Source organism: Neopelma chrysocephalum, unplaced genomic scaffold, assembly GCF_003984885.1.
Source record: "Neopelma chrysocephalum unplaced genomic scaffold, ASM398488v2 Primary Assembly neopelma1_84, whole genome shotgun sequence".
Classification (NCBI taxonomy): Eukaryota; Metazoa; Chordata; class Aves; order Passeriformes; family Pipridae; genus Neopelma; species Neopelma chrysocephalum.
The window spans coordinates 5866110-5881972 of record NW_020897746.1 but is presented as its reverse complement, the minus strand read 5'-3'; the positions used below and the strand labels follow the sequence as shown (position 1 = coordinate 5881972).

General features: G+C 47.9%; 1 protein-coding gene across 2 annotated transcripts in view; it reads right to left on the bottom strand.

Annotated features, from left to right (window-relative positions):
- The window catches only part of ACSF2 (acyl-CoA synthetase family member 2), a 36677-nt gene extending 22683 nt beyond the window's left edge, over positions 1–13994 (bottom strand). The window contains exons 1-9 of one of the 2 annotated variants that reach the window (XM_027691748.1): positions 13875–13994; positions 8383–8578; positions 6488–6616; positions 5435–5488; positions 2719–2837; positions 2333–2495; positions 1810–1905; positions 775–923; positions 73–164 (exon numbers count right to left, since the gene is read on the bottom strand). In XM_027691748.1, coding sequence (XP_027547549.1) covers positions 73–164; positions 775–923; positions 1810–1905; positions 2333–2495; positions 2719–2837; positions 5435–5488; positions 6488–6556 — 742 coding nt within the window. In that variant the 5' untranslated portion in view covers positions 6557–6616; positions 8383–8578; positions 13875–13994. Of the gene's footprint in view, positions 1–72; positions 165–774; positions 924–1809; positions 1906–2332; positions 2496–2718; positions 2838–5434; positions 5489–6487; positions 6617–8382; positions 8579–13326; positions 13440–13874 lie in introns of those variants that run through there. The other variant, XM_027691747.1, reaches the window with a different exon arrangement.
- Positions 13995–15863: the final 1869 nt, after the last annotated feature.

Here is a 15863-nt window from a genome sequence, read left to right as displayed (position 1 = left end):
ACACAGCCTCCCAGAAGGGAACCAGGAATATCCTGTTTCTCAGGATTTTTTCATTTGGGTTCTGTGCCTTACCTCCCCGGAGAGATGACAGGTCGTAGGAGTCAAAGTCTGGCTGGGAGAGCATGTCTATGAACATGGTCGGTGTGCCGAGGAGGAAGGAGCATCTTGAGGAAAAGGGAGGGAAAAAAAGGCAAAGCTGCAGAGCCAGAACTGGGGGCAGCCCCAGCTCAGCACCCATCCCATCCCACCCTACACAGGGCTCCAGAGCAGCAGCATGGAGGCAGGCACAGCAGATGTGCCAATCATCAGCACACAGATATATACAGATAGATAGATAGATAGATACCTATATAGATATATATAAGAATATATAAACATAGACATGTGTGCATGTATGATGCAGACACAGCAACAGCTCTTCTGTTTCACAAGTTACACTCGAGGAACAACCTGGAAACACAACTGAGCTGGACTTAGAGAAGAAGGGCAGGTGTGTGAAAACACACCAGCCACAGCAAACCAAGACACCACTACGCTTTCCAGCCAAAGCCATGTGGATCCTTTAATTTTGGGAGAAGTGTGACACACTCCCAAGCACAGCTGGAAAGGCAGATTTTGGCTCCTGAAGTGCCTGTGCACATATGTGCACCAGCAAACCCGACTCGCCCACCATTGGAAGGAAGGGTGTGAGCAATGTCCTGGCAGGTGAGGCGAGGGAAGAAGCACAGCCACAGCCATGAACTGCTCTGTAACAGGACACAAACGAGCTCTCACTTCTCTCGAGCCACGGCCTCCAGCGCAGCCTTCCCCTCGAAGCTGGGAGATGAGAAGATGCAGCAGGACCCGTGCAGGGCCATCACCATGCAGCCTCCCACCGACGCCAGGCAGTGATAGAGGGGCGCAGGGAGGCAAAAGCGATGGTCCTGGGATCAGCCAGAGACAACAGTGAGGAGAAGAGACCCCCCACAGCCTGTGTCCAGCCATCTCACTGCTGAAGAGCAAAGATCTGAGCAGAGAGACATTCCATTTTTTCCCGATCCGCTTGTTGGAAATCTGACATTCAGCTGTGTTCCTGTTAGGTGGGAACACGACTCTGACACCTCCTGCCTTTAATAAAAATCACCTTGGGAAGTTTTTTAATGTCAAAATTTCATTCTGTAATTTTGCAATGTCTTTTTTTTTTTTTGCTGGACTCTTTAGTCTGTCATTGCTTACACAGTATATGCCAAAAGAGAAGAGTGGGAGTGCTGTGACAGGCATGAAATATTCAGGACTTGGCACATGCTATTAATTTTATTTTTTTTTTTTAAACACCAAAGACTCTGAAGACTGATTGAAACAACTCATCTATTTTATGGATCAAAGCTGATATGTTAGAAATAAATAATTCAGAACTTCAAAAGAAAATATTTGCCTTTAACAATTTTTAAAAGAAAGTACAAACAGAGAGGTCGTACCCTGATAAGAGTTATGAGACTGTAAACATGACATTAAATGAAGCCATGTAAACCAAATTAAAACCTCATTCAACAGAATTCAAAACTAACACTCAGTCTTGTAATTATTTGAAATAAGTATTCACCAAAACGAAAAGTGAATAATTTCATGATTTTTCCCCCACAAAATGATAGCTCTTTTTTTTCCCCCAAAAAAACCCTTCACATGAAACTGAAATGAATCATCAATGAACTCCACTGAAATGCAAAATGCTGTGCATTAACATCCCTCAATGTCATTTGCAGCAAAACATCCTGCCCTGTCTCTGAGCAAGTACCAACACCCTCCACACGTGTCACCACCAAAACCCACCTGCTGTGCGATCCCCAGCCTCAGACCGACCAGATGGGCATTATTCACAATGTTCCTGTGGGAGAGGGTGGCTCCTTTGGGGCTTCCCGTTGTGCCCTGGAAGACACAGAGCATTATGCAGTGATGACACCTTTTCTGAGGACGAGCTACGTGTGCTCTGCAGAGATTTCCCAGGAAGACCCTGGGGTGATCTTGCACTTCATTCTCCAATCAGACATGGAAGACCGTTTTTTCTTCTTTAAGGGAATCTGAATCCCAAACCACACTAAAAACAATGAAAATTCAGCTGAACAGAATTCACCTGACACCCTTTCATTTCCATCAGCCCTTGACAGAGGACTGAGCAGCAAGAATGGAAGAAGTAAGGGGAAATGCTAGAACACTTCTTCCATCCTACAGCAGAAACTGGAAGCTTGTTTTCAGAGAGCAGAAGGCAAAGGAAATGGGATGCTCAGCACCACACACATCTTTCCCCATGTCCCCAGTAAGAAACTCAACCACATGGAGCAGGCAGGGCACCTACTGAAGTGAACTGGATGTTGATGGGGTCATTGCAGGACAGGGTCTGCTCCACTGCTCTTAGCTGCTTCACATGGCTGCTGTCCCCAGCCTGCATCACTTCATCCATGTGGAAGGTGCCAGGCAGCTTGGAGTCCAACATGATAACAGTGGATAAGTCAGGTAGCCTGGTAGAGAGAAAAACAGCATCAGCAATAACAGAACAAGGAGAAAACTGCCCACACAGGTGCACACTGCTCAGGGCAAACCTCCAGGCCAGCCTAACTTCTCTTCAGATGAGACAAATTACAGGTCCTCCTTTCACCAAAGCCTGTGTTGTGCAGCTGAGGGGACACAAGGCAGGACACGGCTGTGGGGTCAGTGCAAAAACATCAGATGCTCCTAACTCACCTTTCGCTCTTTATTCCCCCTGGACTGGATTTTTCTATCTCAGGACACGACTGCTTCAGAATATCATAGTATTTCTGTGTTTTAAATTGAGTGGGGAACACCAGTGCCTTACAGCCAACCTGTGGAGGGAGACAGAAACTCATGAGAAGTCACATTGGGCTGATGGTCAGGACACGATAAAGAGCAGCCACCACCAACAGAGGAACCACAGGGAGGTTCACTGAGGATAAAAGCAAACGTCTGTGCATTCATAAAACCCGCCAAGGGCAGGGCAGGGTGCTGTCACAGCACATCCAGCACTCCAAGCCTGGATCCAGGCATGCAGCCAGTGCTTTGCTCCTCCTCGGTGCTGGGATCAGGATGGGCTGGTTGATTTTTGCTGGGCAAGAGAGCAGAGCTGCAGCCTGAGGTTCCCTCTTTGCCCAGGATCAACACTACTTGTTGTGAGCACAAGGCAAGCAACTGATTTTTCAGATTATGAGTCTCAACACTAACAAAAAAAAAAAAACAAAACAGTCCCAAAATATGAATAAATAAATAAAGTTAAAACAAATTAATTTGTGTTGGTCTGAAATAAGGAATTTTGAGGAACTCTGGAAAAACAAGGAAACCTAAAGCCTGCCTCTAAGGCCAAGCCAAGATTTTATTGTGGGAGTTTTTTCATAAGGTGTTCCTTTTCTTTTTAAAGAGTTAGCTATTTTGAAAATTAAAACATTTTTCATTCAACCCTTACATTTACATAATCCCAAAACAAAGTGCCTTAACTACTCCAAGAATTTTTATTTCTTTTTCAGCAGAGGAGATTTGCTGAATTTGACCCAGATTTGCAAACTGCTTTCATCTTCCAAAAAATGCATTCTTGAGAAATAAACTATTTACAGAAATGATTTACTTGGCTGTTTTCATTATTTTCCCAAAGTCTGGGAAATGAGGAGACCAAGGTTATGCCAATAAATAATTTGTAAGTACCCTCTGGGCTTTGTCAGAAAGGAAGATAAACATTTGCTCTATTTTCTGGAATAGGCTGTCCAGCACCCAGGGGACTGAGTCTGTTTTGGGCCTTTGTAACTTTTTACTATTAATTCCTTCAAACTAGAGTTCTGGTTGAACCAGCTCTGAAAAACAGATACTATGTGAGGAGAGGAGCTTGCAGGGCTGATGCTGTACGAGATAAGGGTCTCTGGCTGGGCACCTCCCACTTGGTTTCAACCTGAATGGCAGCAGACCTGTCTTCCAAGAACCTAGAACATGAAACCTGTCACCAGTTTGCTTTTGCAAAGCCCTGGAAATACAGTAGGAATGCAAGGAATGGTTATTCTGCATTCATTTCCATATACACCAAAGGGAGGGAACCTGATGGGGCAACAATGGGACCACACAGGCGGACAGGATCCAACAGGCAAAGCCCTAAAGCCTTCAGGAATTTTGTTGTGCAAATTAACAAACACAAACAAATCATTAGGGGGGTGAGGAAAATGAGAGATCCCAGCGCCAAAGGTGCATAGAAAAGCTGGGAATGCTGGCAAACCTGGGAAGGCAAGACAGGAGCAATCCCCAGTGGAGCTGAAGTACATTTCTGCTCTTACCCCATCGACACTCCAGATTTACACCGGAGGAGAAAATCAGTGCAGACTCTGACACAGGGAGATGGAAAGGAAAACAAAAGCCAAGTCTTGCTGGGGAAAAAGGGAAGTACTGAGCTGCACATTCCAGAGGGTGAGAGAAGCAGGAGGACATCCACCCTGGAAGAGACGTGCTCCACTGCAGCACTGGGTTCAACGCCTACACACGAGAACAGGAATGTCGCCAGCGAGAGCTGTGAGAGGCTTAAATGAAGGATGAAATGAGAATTCAAACTGCAGCCCCATGACCCAATTAGAGAGTTACTGATACAAGAGAAAAGTCTCCCTCAATTGCTAGAAATTATCCACTTTCTAGGCAAAACAAAAAACTTGGATGCTGCTGGGAACACTCAGAAGTGTTCCCTCCCCTTTTGATTTAAAGCTGAACAAACAACATGTGAACAAATTAGCTTCTTAATCTTAATTTTTAGCTATCAAACATTTAATAACCCGAATTCCTCATTATTTAAGCTAAGGAGCCTGAGCAGTTCAAATTGATTGGTGCTCTGCACATTGCAGGCTCAAATTCAGGCAGGTGTATGAGGGTAGCTGAGGTGGCCAGGATCAGACAGCAGAAAGATGGTAAGCAGTGGCAATACCTAGGACTTAAACCAGTTTAAACCCAGGGCCAGCCAGACATCAGACAAACCTGGGAAGGAGAAATCAAGCTACCAAGTAGGCTGGTCCTTTCTGAGGTTCTACTTTCAAGGTGATTTTACCCCGAGCAGGAGGGGCAAAGAGGAGATATCTCATCTTGCCTTTTTTATCTCATTCCCTAGTAAATGACTGGTGACAGATAGGTTGGGCTGGGGTAATATAGGCAATACATGGCTGTTAGAAGGGAGAGAGAGGGATGAGAAGGAGGCAGAAGTGTCCATCAAACAGAGAGGGTGGCAGCCACAGGGAACAGCAACATCTGTGACCACTGAACTGCAGCTTTGTCCCCTTGGTCACTGTCCCCTCTACACACCCACCACTAGCCCAGTTATCCCCAATATGCCCAAGCAGAAGCTCATCTGTACCATGTCCCCACTCTTCCAGATGCTGCTTGTAGGTGTTTTCACAACAAATCAATTAGTGAGTGCCATACAAACCTTCCTGAGGACAAACTCCAGCTCAGAGGCCTGGTAGGCTGGATTCACAGACACCTGAGGAGGAAGAAACAAGAAAGTTGATCAGAGTTACCCAGTTACCCTTGCCTTGAAAATCCTCCCCCCAGTACATATTCCAAGAGAAAAGTTCTCCCAGGGATAAGCCACACTCAGAGCCTCTCCTCCAACACACAAAACTAAGAGCTCACCACTAGAGGGATTCCACATCCACAGAAAAAGAAAATCCAAATTCTGTGATTGCACAAAAGAAAACAGTCCCAAAAGAGATTTATGTGAGGGAGGTCACACAGTCAAAACAGAGTTTCAGAAACAGAAACCAGACCTCCTGTCCCACTGGCAGACAGTCAATCCACTAAACTAGATCAAAACTCGAGTGCAAGTCAGGATTCTTGATGGACAACCATGAAATACTTTCTCCAGTCCAGCTCTCCACAGAAGCAGTTTTGGCTGCTGGAATTGAGTTCACCCCCAGGTTCATACTGAGCCACACTCCTCCACCCTGTTCCTGCAGACACTGGGCTAAACCAGGATGAAGAGAACAGACCACAAGGCTGGGTTTAGACCTTACTCCCCAAATAAGGTGCATTTTGGTGAATATGCCAGGTCATATTATCAAATTAAAATTGTCTTTGGGGATATGCAGCTTGGACTAGATTTTTAAATGAGCATTTGTGCCTTGGAGCAATACATTTGGAAGGGACTTAACCAGTTGGTAATGGGCTAGGACAGCAGCATCCCACAAAAAGTGGTCCTGTAGGCAAAAGCACATCTCCTTCTGTCATCAGCTGCTGCAAGCTAGTTCACAGTAGTTTCTTGCTGCTCCATCCTCTGCAGTGTGTTGCCCTACAGAGTGGAGGACAAAGATGCAGAGAGCTGCACAGATCTTGTTTAAATACTGCATTCAGTTATAGACAGCATGCCAGGTAAGAGCATGAAAAAAAGAGACAACAAACTTTATTCTCCAGTATCTCCTATCGCTTCTTTGTTTCCTTTCCCAACAGACTGCTAAAAACCCAGACACAGCACACTCCTTACCAGGATGATTCCTGCCTGGGCCGTTGCAAACTGCATGAGAACCCACTCGTATTTATTGGGTCCCCACATCCCCAGTCGGTCTCCTTTCTTCAGGCCAAGAGCCAGAAGCCCAGCTGCTGCTTGGTCCACCTGTAAAACACAGGACAAGAGCCTGAGGATCACACATGGGATGTAGTGGGGCATATTTGTCTCCAGGCACTGCTTTCTGGGGAAAAAGCATCGTCTTTGCAACTGAAATGGGACAGAATGTACCTCCCCTGCACAGCCCATCAGCCTATGGCTGCAGCAGCTTCTGAGCCCCAGAGCACAGACCTGCTCAGCAGGTTGACTGAAAGCACAGAAATAACAAGCCTGGAACAATACCATAAAGCAGGAAGGAAACCAAAATGGGCAATTAGGTACAAATTGTTGTAAGTTAATTCTTGCTCTAGGACTACTTAGTGCCTGGCTCCTCATCAACTACACTGAGGACTAAAGCCACATGCTGGGCTCATCCACAGAGTTGGATCTGCCTCCCTTTTGGGATATCACTTACCTTGAAAAGGACTTGAGTAAAGAAAATTGTATAGTGTGATTTTTGACCAGTTTGGGGTTCCTATCCTCATAAGTCCTATGAGGAGCAGCTGAGGTTGCTGGGGGGGCTCAGCCTGGAGAAAAGGAGGCTCAGGGGGGACCTTCTCACTCTCTGCAACTCCCTGACAGGAGGGGGGAGCCAGGGGGGGTCGGGCACTGCTCCCAAGGAACAAGGAACAGGAGAAAAGGAAAACTGTACTAGGGAAAGGTCAGGTTGGACATTAGGAGGAATTTCTTCACTGAAAGGGTTGTTAAATATTGGAAAGGACTTCCCAGGGAGGTGGTGGATTTACTATCCCTGGAGGAGTTCAAGAAACGACTGGACGTGGAACTCAGTGTCCTCCGGTCTAGTTAACAAGGTGGGGATCAGTCAAAGATTGAACTCAATGATCTTGGAGATCTTTCCCAATCTTAATGATTCTGTGATTCAGTGATTCATTAACTTGTATTCAGCCACTGTATTAACAACTACTTTATTTTTTGAGATGGTAAGTGTGTGTCAGGTGTGCAGATGTATGAATAAATATTCTGAGACATTCAGGAAAGTTTTTATAGTTTTGTTGTGTTCTCAAATGAATTTATGAAATTTACCTTGTAGGAGATATGAATTTGAAGAATAGGTATTCTCTGATTTAGTTTGGAATTACAGCCTACTTCTTAAAATCAGGGTGAACACAGCTAATCTTGTTTATCCAAATGGATGTGACCCAAACCATACTAAGCCTAAAAAAGACCTCAGAAAAAAATAACTCCTCCTATCCAAGATCATATCATACATTTAACAGAAAATTTCCAGGTAGTTAGCCTTGAAATATTGTCCCTCAATTTTGAAAACAGCTAAACATATATTTGTAAGCAGTATGCACACATACATATAGATACACCCCCACACATCTGTGCATGTAATATTGAGCCCTAGTCCTTGACTTTGCTCCATTGCTTTTGGGCTTAGATAAAAAACTTCCACACACCCAGGATCTCTGAATGACTAATACAGAAGGTGGAGTCTACTCCAGTAGAGAAAACACTGACTCAGCCCACAACCCATCAGATAGAGATGATAATTTTAAGGTATGAAAGTTCATTCTGGGATATTCAACAAGCATTTTGTACACGTTGCCTCCTCCCTTTCATCTCCACATTCCAAAGAGGACAAAGGCAGCACGTGCCCGTTGGTGCACGCTGGGGACACGATGCTCCCTCTCCACACACAACACACCTCAGTCCTGAGCTGAGCAATGAAACCATTTTCCATTTATCCATCGTGTCTGCTGAGGTTACACACCCTCGTGTGCTCCCTGAGGGGTGAACCAGGCACTCACCTCCTCTTTGAACCGGGCAAACGTCCTCCGAACCCCATCCCGGTAGAACACCAAGGCCTCGCGGTCGGGGAACCGCTCGACGGTCTCCTCCAGGCACTGGCCCACAGTTTTGTCGAGAAGGGGAACGTCTAAGGGCCCCTGGACATAGCTGTTGGTCACTCCAGGGCAGACAGAGGGCGCCTTTGTATGCAGGGCACTGTGAAAGAAAAGGAGAAGAGTGTATTTAATACAACCTGTCCACACAATTCTCCCCACCCGTAGGGATTATCCACCTGCCGACGGCATCAGGAGTACAGGAAGCACATTCCTGCAGAGTCTCCATCCCTCTGTGGGAAATCAGAACCCTGCTCCCTGGTGGGGAAGGAGCCTCCACCAGCCCTGCAGACTGGGCACAGCCTGGTCCTACCATCATCCACCTGCGGTGAAAACTACACGGACAAGTCAGGACATCTGGACAGACTATGGACTCTGCAGTTTACTGAGATGGCAACTGGGCTGGGTCTTTCTGCAACATAAATAACTGAGAAGGAACACTACCAAACCAGTTTGTAGATAAATTCCCAGTTTGTAGATACAATTGGCTGAAAAGAGCAGACAACTGAGAAAGGGAAAATTAAAATTAGAGATCAGTCTTCAAAACGGTCTGCAGGGAAGAGTCTAATCCTGCAGAATAAAGACTGTTTAAAAGAGTTCAGAGAAGTTCAGCTGTAACTGAGGCATCTGCAAAGGAATGGTCTGTGTAAACAACAGCAAGCACTGTACATGCTCTGTCTCTGCCAGCTGGAACACAAGGAATTTATAGAACTGCAGACAGCATCCGTAAAATGAGAAGTGCAGAGGCAATAACACAGCAGGGAGGAGATGATCCCTACAGTAAACACTGGAGGAGAACTGGAGGGGTGTGAGCAGAGCAAGGTCCCGGGCAGGAAAGGAGCACTGAGTTACGGTGCATAGCTCAGAGGCTGTGTTTGCAGATTCAATGGATAATGGGGGGATCCCTGCATTAGACAGTAAAACCAGCTCAGCCTAAACTCAATTTTCCTCCATTCATTATGGGATCAATATTCTGCAAAGATTCAATGCCATTTACCACAAAAGATTTGTTTTCCTGCCCACAAGAAACAAGCCCCAGCATGGAGTTACCTCCTCTGTGCGGTGAAGTTCAGTCACGATACCTTCAGGGGGAGTTTTGCTCCAAGAGCCAAGCGAATAACTTGACCCTCTTCCCCCCACTACTTTTCGGCAGATGGAGGATTGTGCAACTCCCACTGGGCTCTGTTCAGACATTTCTCTTCTCAGAGCTCTTGGGCAACTCACATCAAGGCTGTAGAGCTGCCCGGGGAGGAGCAGGGAGGACAAGTGCTAAATTGAACTATCATCTACTGTTTGAAAGCTCTTGGGCAAGGCACATAAATAAACTAGCAGATGAAAAGAAAGCTCTGCAGAAGAAAAGTTTTTATAAATACAGGTTCTATAAAATAAAGGCTGAAAAAGCTCTCCCTAAGCCCAAGAGGACATACACTCCTGGGAAAGCAGTAAAAGCCACAGCAGCCACTGACACTCGTTGGTTGAAACAGCGAGAAGCCCCTGTCACAGGGTGGTCTCTGAGAAGCAGGTGGACAAAGAACCCTCAGGTTGTTTGCTAAAACATTTACTGGAGACAAGCACACTCACATCTCCCTCAAGCCAAGTTGTTTCCAGTTTCAGCAGAGCCTGTTCCTAAATCCCCTGCTGTTCTCTGCCAGCTGAGTTTCTGGGCAGGGCCGGAGCAGGCAGGGAGCAGCTCCTGACCTGGTTGCGCAAGAGCACTTCCCAGAGCACTGTCCAGGGGTCACGGGGAGCCAACAAGGCTCAGCACTGGCCTGAAGTGGGAGCAAGCCAACACAAGCCTTTCATGAACTGGGGGGAACCACCTCTGAACACCATCCAGCTGAAAGTCTCCTGCTCTCTGCAGTCAACCTTCCAAGAGGTACTTGCACAACACTTCATTGCCAATGAAAAGGGTAATAACTTACACTGTTACGTCTTGGCAAAGCATTACACAGATCAGGCTTTCTGGGATTACTATCCCAGTATTTTTCCAGGCCTGAAGAGACAAAGGGTCTCACTGACTTTGCAGAACCAGACTTTTACACTAAATGCAAGAAGGCACAAAGGCAGAACTAAATGACAAAGGTCCAGGCTTCATGACTTGGCTTCCTCCCTACCCCTGAATAGGGGGATGGAAGAGCATCAAAGAACAGTAAAAGATGTCATTATAAATCCCCGTGCTCCAAAACACCATGAAAACACTGCTGGTTTCCCCCACAGTGTGAACACACGTCCAGCTTGCTCTCAGAGGTCTCAAGCATTCACATTTTCAAATGAAAGCATCAGCAGCCCTGAAATTAGCGGCTAAGATATCTCATGCTCATAACCCAGAGTCACAAGCTCCTCTCAAAGCAATAACTCATAATTTCTTCAAATCCATTAAAGCAAAATTCACAACTGCCACTGAGTCTGAGCTCCCCAAATTGTGGTCTGATGTTCACATGTGCTTCAACATTTCTGTATCATTTCTTTGCTGGCAGTGGCAAAAGTGAAAGGCATGAGACAAAACACAGCAGGCTGTTGGAAGCACTGGGGGTCAGGAATGGAAGGAATGAGGCAGATACAAGATATGTTCATAATCAGCAGCATTGTGCTGGAAATCACGCGGGGTTGGTCTCCCTCCTGCCCACCACCTACAGAAGTGCATATATCTGATCTGAAATAATGTATCAAGAGATCTCTACAAAGAAAGGATCCAAAGGATTCAGAAATAATCTTTGTGTTCATCTTTGTTACAGAAAACAAGTAATTCACCCTTCACCTCTTCCTACAAAGCATCCGGTGCTGCTGGAGATAAAACAAGACCAATGGTCCAATATTACAGCAGCTCTCATTTCCCTGACTCAGCTAGAGGAGAGCAAATAAAACTCTACTCGCTCTTGGGTGTCAGCACAGACTGTAAGACATGATTTTTGGAGAGCACATGTCTTCTGTTAGCAACACATTTCAGCAGCAAGACAGCCTGCAGTGCCTGCAAACGAGCCAGCCTCATCTCCAGGCTGTTCCCGCAAAATTCCATGACCCTGAAGTTCAGCAGCACAACTGAACAGAGAGACATCAGGGACCCAAGAAAAATACATCCCCCTCCTGTTCCACGCAAAAGGCAGGAGAGCAGCCAAATCCCAGCAATCCCAGAGAGCTCTCCTGCCTGACAGAAGGATCAGAGTGAAGCAAGCACTCTGGACTAATCCTAGAAGCTATTTGTACTTATCTCTGAACAGCCCCAATAAACAGTCTGGAGTTGTTGATATAAGATAACCAGCTCTGTTTTCACCTTTAACTCTTCATCAGTCTCTACAGAAATGATCAAAGGGGATGAGAGAGGAACACAAGGCAGAGGCGTCACCTCCTGTCCCCTGTACAGCGTGAAGGACATTGACCTGACCAGTCCCTCCGCCCTCCCACGGCTAAGGAACTGTCCTCACGACAGAGTTCACACTCAGAAAGGTTCATGGACTCTCCTACCAGTTCCTTTGCTCACGGACATCTATCAGGAGCTTCTCCCCACAAAGCAAGAGCTTTTGTGTCTTTTGTGTCATGTGACTGCAATAAAAGGGTGGTGAAAGTTAGCCCTGCTCTGACCTCCCCTCTTCTTTGCTCTGTTGACTAAAGAGTTAACTAGGTTCCCATTTTTTTTTGTTTGTTTTGGTTTGAGGAAGGATTAAGTTCCCAGGGTTTTCAGATCCCTTCTGCAGCAACTTTCTGGACTTCCTGGTTATGTTTTTTACTGTGTTTCTCTGCCCTCAACACTCTTCCTTTCAAAAGGATAAATACACCTAGGAGCAGAATTTAATAATTTTTTTTTATAATGTTACTAGAAAGACTTTACTGTCTAAATTTGTGGTCTTTTTCTCCAAGGGCTTTGTGTTCCTGTCCTACAGTTTCACTTCTGGGCTGGAGTGAACTGTAGTGAACTCTCTGTCATGCTTCCCTTCTCATCCAATTTCCTAGGATTTTGAGAAGGAATCTTGGAGCATCCACGATGAGGTAGCTTTAGTCACCTCACTCCTAATGTCAAACCTGCTGAAAAGAAACACCCTGTCTGTGGAAAAACAAGGAACCCTCGTGGTTCTTGGGGAATTGCTTACTGGAAGTCATTCCTCCCGGTGAGTATTAGGCTCTGAATATCAGCTAATCCTTCAGAGCCTTTCCCAAAGCCAGTTGCCTTCCCATTGCTGTTCTTTCACACAAACTCGCTCCAAGAGGCAGCACTGAAGGAAAGCAAAATAAAGAACTGTCCTGACTCCCCCCAGAGCTCCTTGGTGCCCTGGATCTGCTGTGTCCCCCACCACCCTGCCCACCCGGGGCTCTGCAGGACCGCAGAGGGACAGGGACACTGCCTGCAAGTCAGAGCGCTCAAGGAGGGTGAAGAAGCCATTTGATATGTTTGATGTTACTGAAATCAGGATGCAGCTGCTGCACAAAGAAAGTTCAGCCCTGGGCTGAACATCCCTCCATAAACTGCGCAGGGCTCCTCCCTTCCCCCGGTCCCCTCCCAGGCTGGGGGAGCAGACCCAGGGGGTGCAGCCTGCCGTCTCTCATTGTGGAGGGGCTTTAGGGGAGCCAAGGCACGGTGACACACACCGAGATGAACCTGCCCTCCCCGCATGCGGCAACTCGCCTGGCTGGACACCCACATCAACCGGCAGCTGCCCTATAGCCCCTGTCCCCCATCGCACATGGTCTGCAGCCTCTATGCCCCACAGTCCCCCATCTCCAGTCCCCACCGCCCTCCACCCTCTATAACCCCCATTCCTTCTCATCCGCAGCCCCCTGTTCCCTATAGCCACCCATCCCCTATAGCCCGCACCCCCGTTCCCCCACACTCCCTCCCGGTCCCCAGCCCATCCCTACCTTCCCGGCGGGGCTCCCCGCCTCCCGCCCGCCCGGCGCAGGACCCGCAGCCCATGCCGGGGCAGCGCTGCCAGCCGGGCCGCGGCCATTCCTCCAGCGGCGGCAGGACCGGGACAATCGACGGGGCCCGACCCGTCCCGTCCCAACGCTCGGAGCGCGGGGGCGGTGCCCGGCCCGCCCCGGCCCCGCTCCGCCCCATCCTCGGGGGCTGCGGGGGCCCGGGACCCTCCGCCGGCCGCGGGGAAGTGCCCGGTGGGATGGGGAGCAGGGAAAGCGCCCAGCCGAGTGCGGGGATGGGGGCTCAGAGGGAGCCCCCGGCACACGGCTGGCGGCGCGGGGTCCCGCCAGGCATCTGCCCCGTCCTCGGCCAGTCCACTGCCCAAGCCCTGCACCGCACCTCCTCCCCTGTACATTCCCACTCCATTCTTCTTCCCGGCTTGCCCCATCAGTCTGTTTTTGCCTGGCCCCAACCACCCCGAATGAGCCCCTCCACCCAAATGAGCGGAGGTGGACTTCGGTGCGAGACAACCAACACCACTTTTCTCCACCTGTATCACTTGGTGCCTGAGCCCCGGAGAGACCAGCCGACCTCCAGCACTATCCACTCAAGGAGTTATCAGTTACCACCCCACTAACAGCTTCAGGCACTCCCTGGCTCGTGCGCCCTCCCATGGGAGGAGGAGAGACCAGCTGGGAACTGCAGAGCTGCTCCAGGGATGAGGCCCCTCACCAAGAGCAGAGGTGCGGGCAGGCACCGGGTGAGGAGCACGGTAGTGCTGAGCTCTGCAGCAGCACTGATGCTGAGCAGGTGACACATCATCCTTCCCCACGTGAAACGACTGACAGCCTGTCTGGCCACGGCCTGCAGCAATGGCCAACAGCTAATTAATCCTAATGAAAGGGCTGGAGTATAACTTTGAGCCCAAAAATGCTCTGTGTCTTTTGAATACCACATGGGCATTAACCAAACAGTGCTGTCAGTGCTGGCCTGAGACATGGGCTGCTTCTGTAGGCGTTTTGCAGCTCTGCCTGGGTGGAAGCTGGAATTAGTGTGCCTGGACACGGTGTCTGTACCATGCCGAGCATAACAGTGCTGATGAACAAGAACATCAATATTGGCCTCAGAACGGTGAATCTCAGACACCAAAGCCATAAATGTGCTCTAACAGAGTGAAATACCAACTGTCACCAGACCTCTGATTTTAGAAATAGGAAGGATTTTCCCCCATGTGCATCTTGTTCGCAAGGAGTTTGTTCAGTGGCAGCAGTGACAGTGTTTTCTTTGGTAGGGAAAGGGAGATTTTTGTCCTTGAAATGTGAAAAATCGGCCATGGCTGCAGAGGGGACACATAGATCTGCAGAGGGGACACATGGATCCACAAAGGGTCTGGGAATAATCTCCATCCCCAGGCCGGCATGGCCAGCTTAGGCCTCCAGAGGGGGAAGGACTGCCAGATCAGGATTAGATTGACAATGTTCATCCCACTTCCCTCAGCAGTTCCTGCTCCATTCTCCTTGCTGATGTTCTTGCAGCCTTCCTCTAGCAGAGAGTACAGATGTACCCTTTGTTATGGTTTGTCTTCGAAATCTTTCTAGTCTACATGCACAGGTATCTCTTCAAGTCAGTCCCACTGCAATGAGCAGCAAGGTGAGTTTCTGGATTCCCACAGGTGATGTAAGGCTGTGTGACATTCATGGCCAGAAGTCGTCCTTTCACTGCTTCAGCACAGGACAGAGCAATTATCTTTGTCTGTGCTGATGGAGCATCTGAGGGCTCAGTGTTGTATAACCACTGGGGAAAAAAAAAATATGTCTGGGATGCAAACACCTCACCTTTAATAAATAAAGATAAAGCTGACTTTTGGCTTGATCTTCCCATGTAACAATCATTAGCCCGCAGGGTGAATCCTGGTTAAAGAAAGAAATAAATCAAGAATTATGCAGAAGTTAAGGTGACCTTGACATTTGGCTATGTTTGTTAAAAATTGTCAAAGCAAAGGCCGCCTGAAGTAGTACCACTTCATACACCATTGCATAAGGTATTATTCCTTTCTAATGGAGACTTAAAAATCTGCCTTCAAGTTAATCACAAATAAGCAGGTAGGTTTTGTAACCCATCTACACCCCTGTTTGTTTTTGCTAAGAGCCAAAAGCTCTTTGATTTGTGCAAACTCAGATTTCAGTCCCTGCAGCACTGCACAGACAAGGACTTTTCCCAGAGATGCAGAGGGTCTTACTCAGGTCCCCCCAAAGCCCCTTTGGTTTTGCCCTCTGGAGCAGAACCGTATGTGGTGCCCCCCAGCCACAGATGGGAACTGCACAACACTTCATGTGAGTCCTTTGTTATCTCAGGGTAATGCAGGGCTCAGCAATCACCTGCCTTCCTCAGAGATCTGGCAGTGAGAGGCTTCCCCACCATTCCCTGGGGCAGGTCTTCTCTGGCCCTTCCTTGTCTCCAAACATTGTTGTGAAAAGCTGAGGGATGGGAGATGCTCTTGGATGACTAGACCCCGCCCTTCTCAGATGTGGGCTCTTTA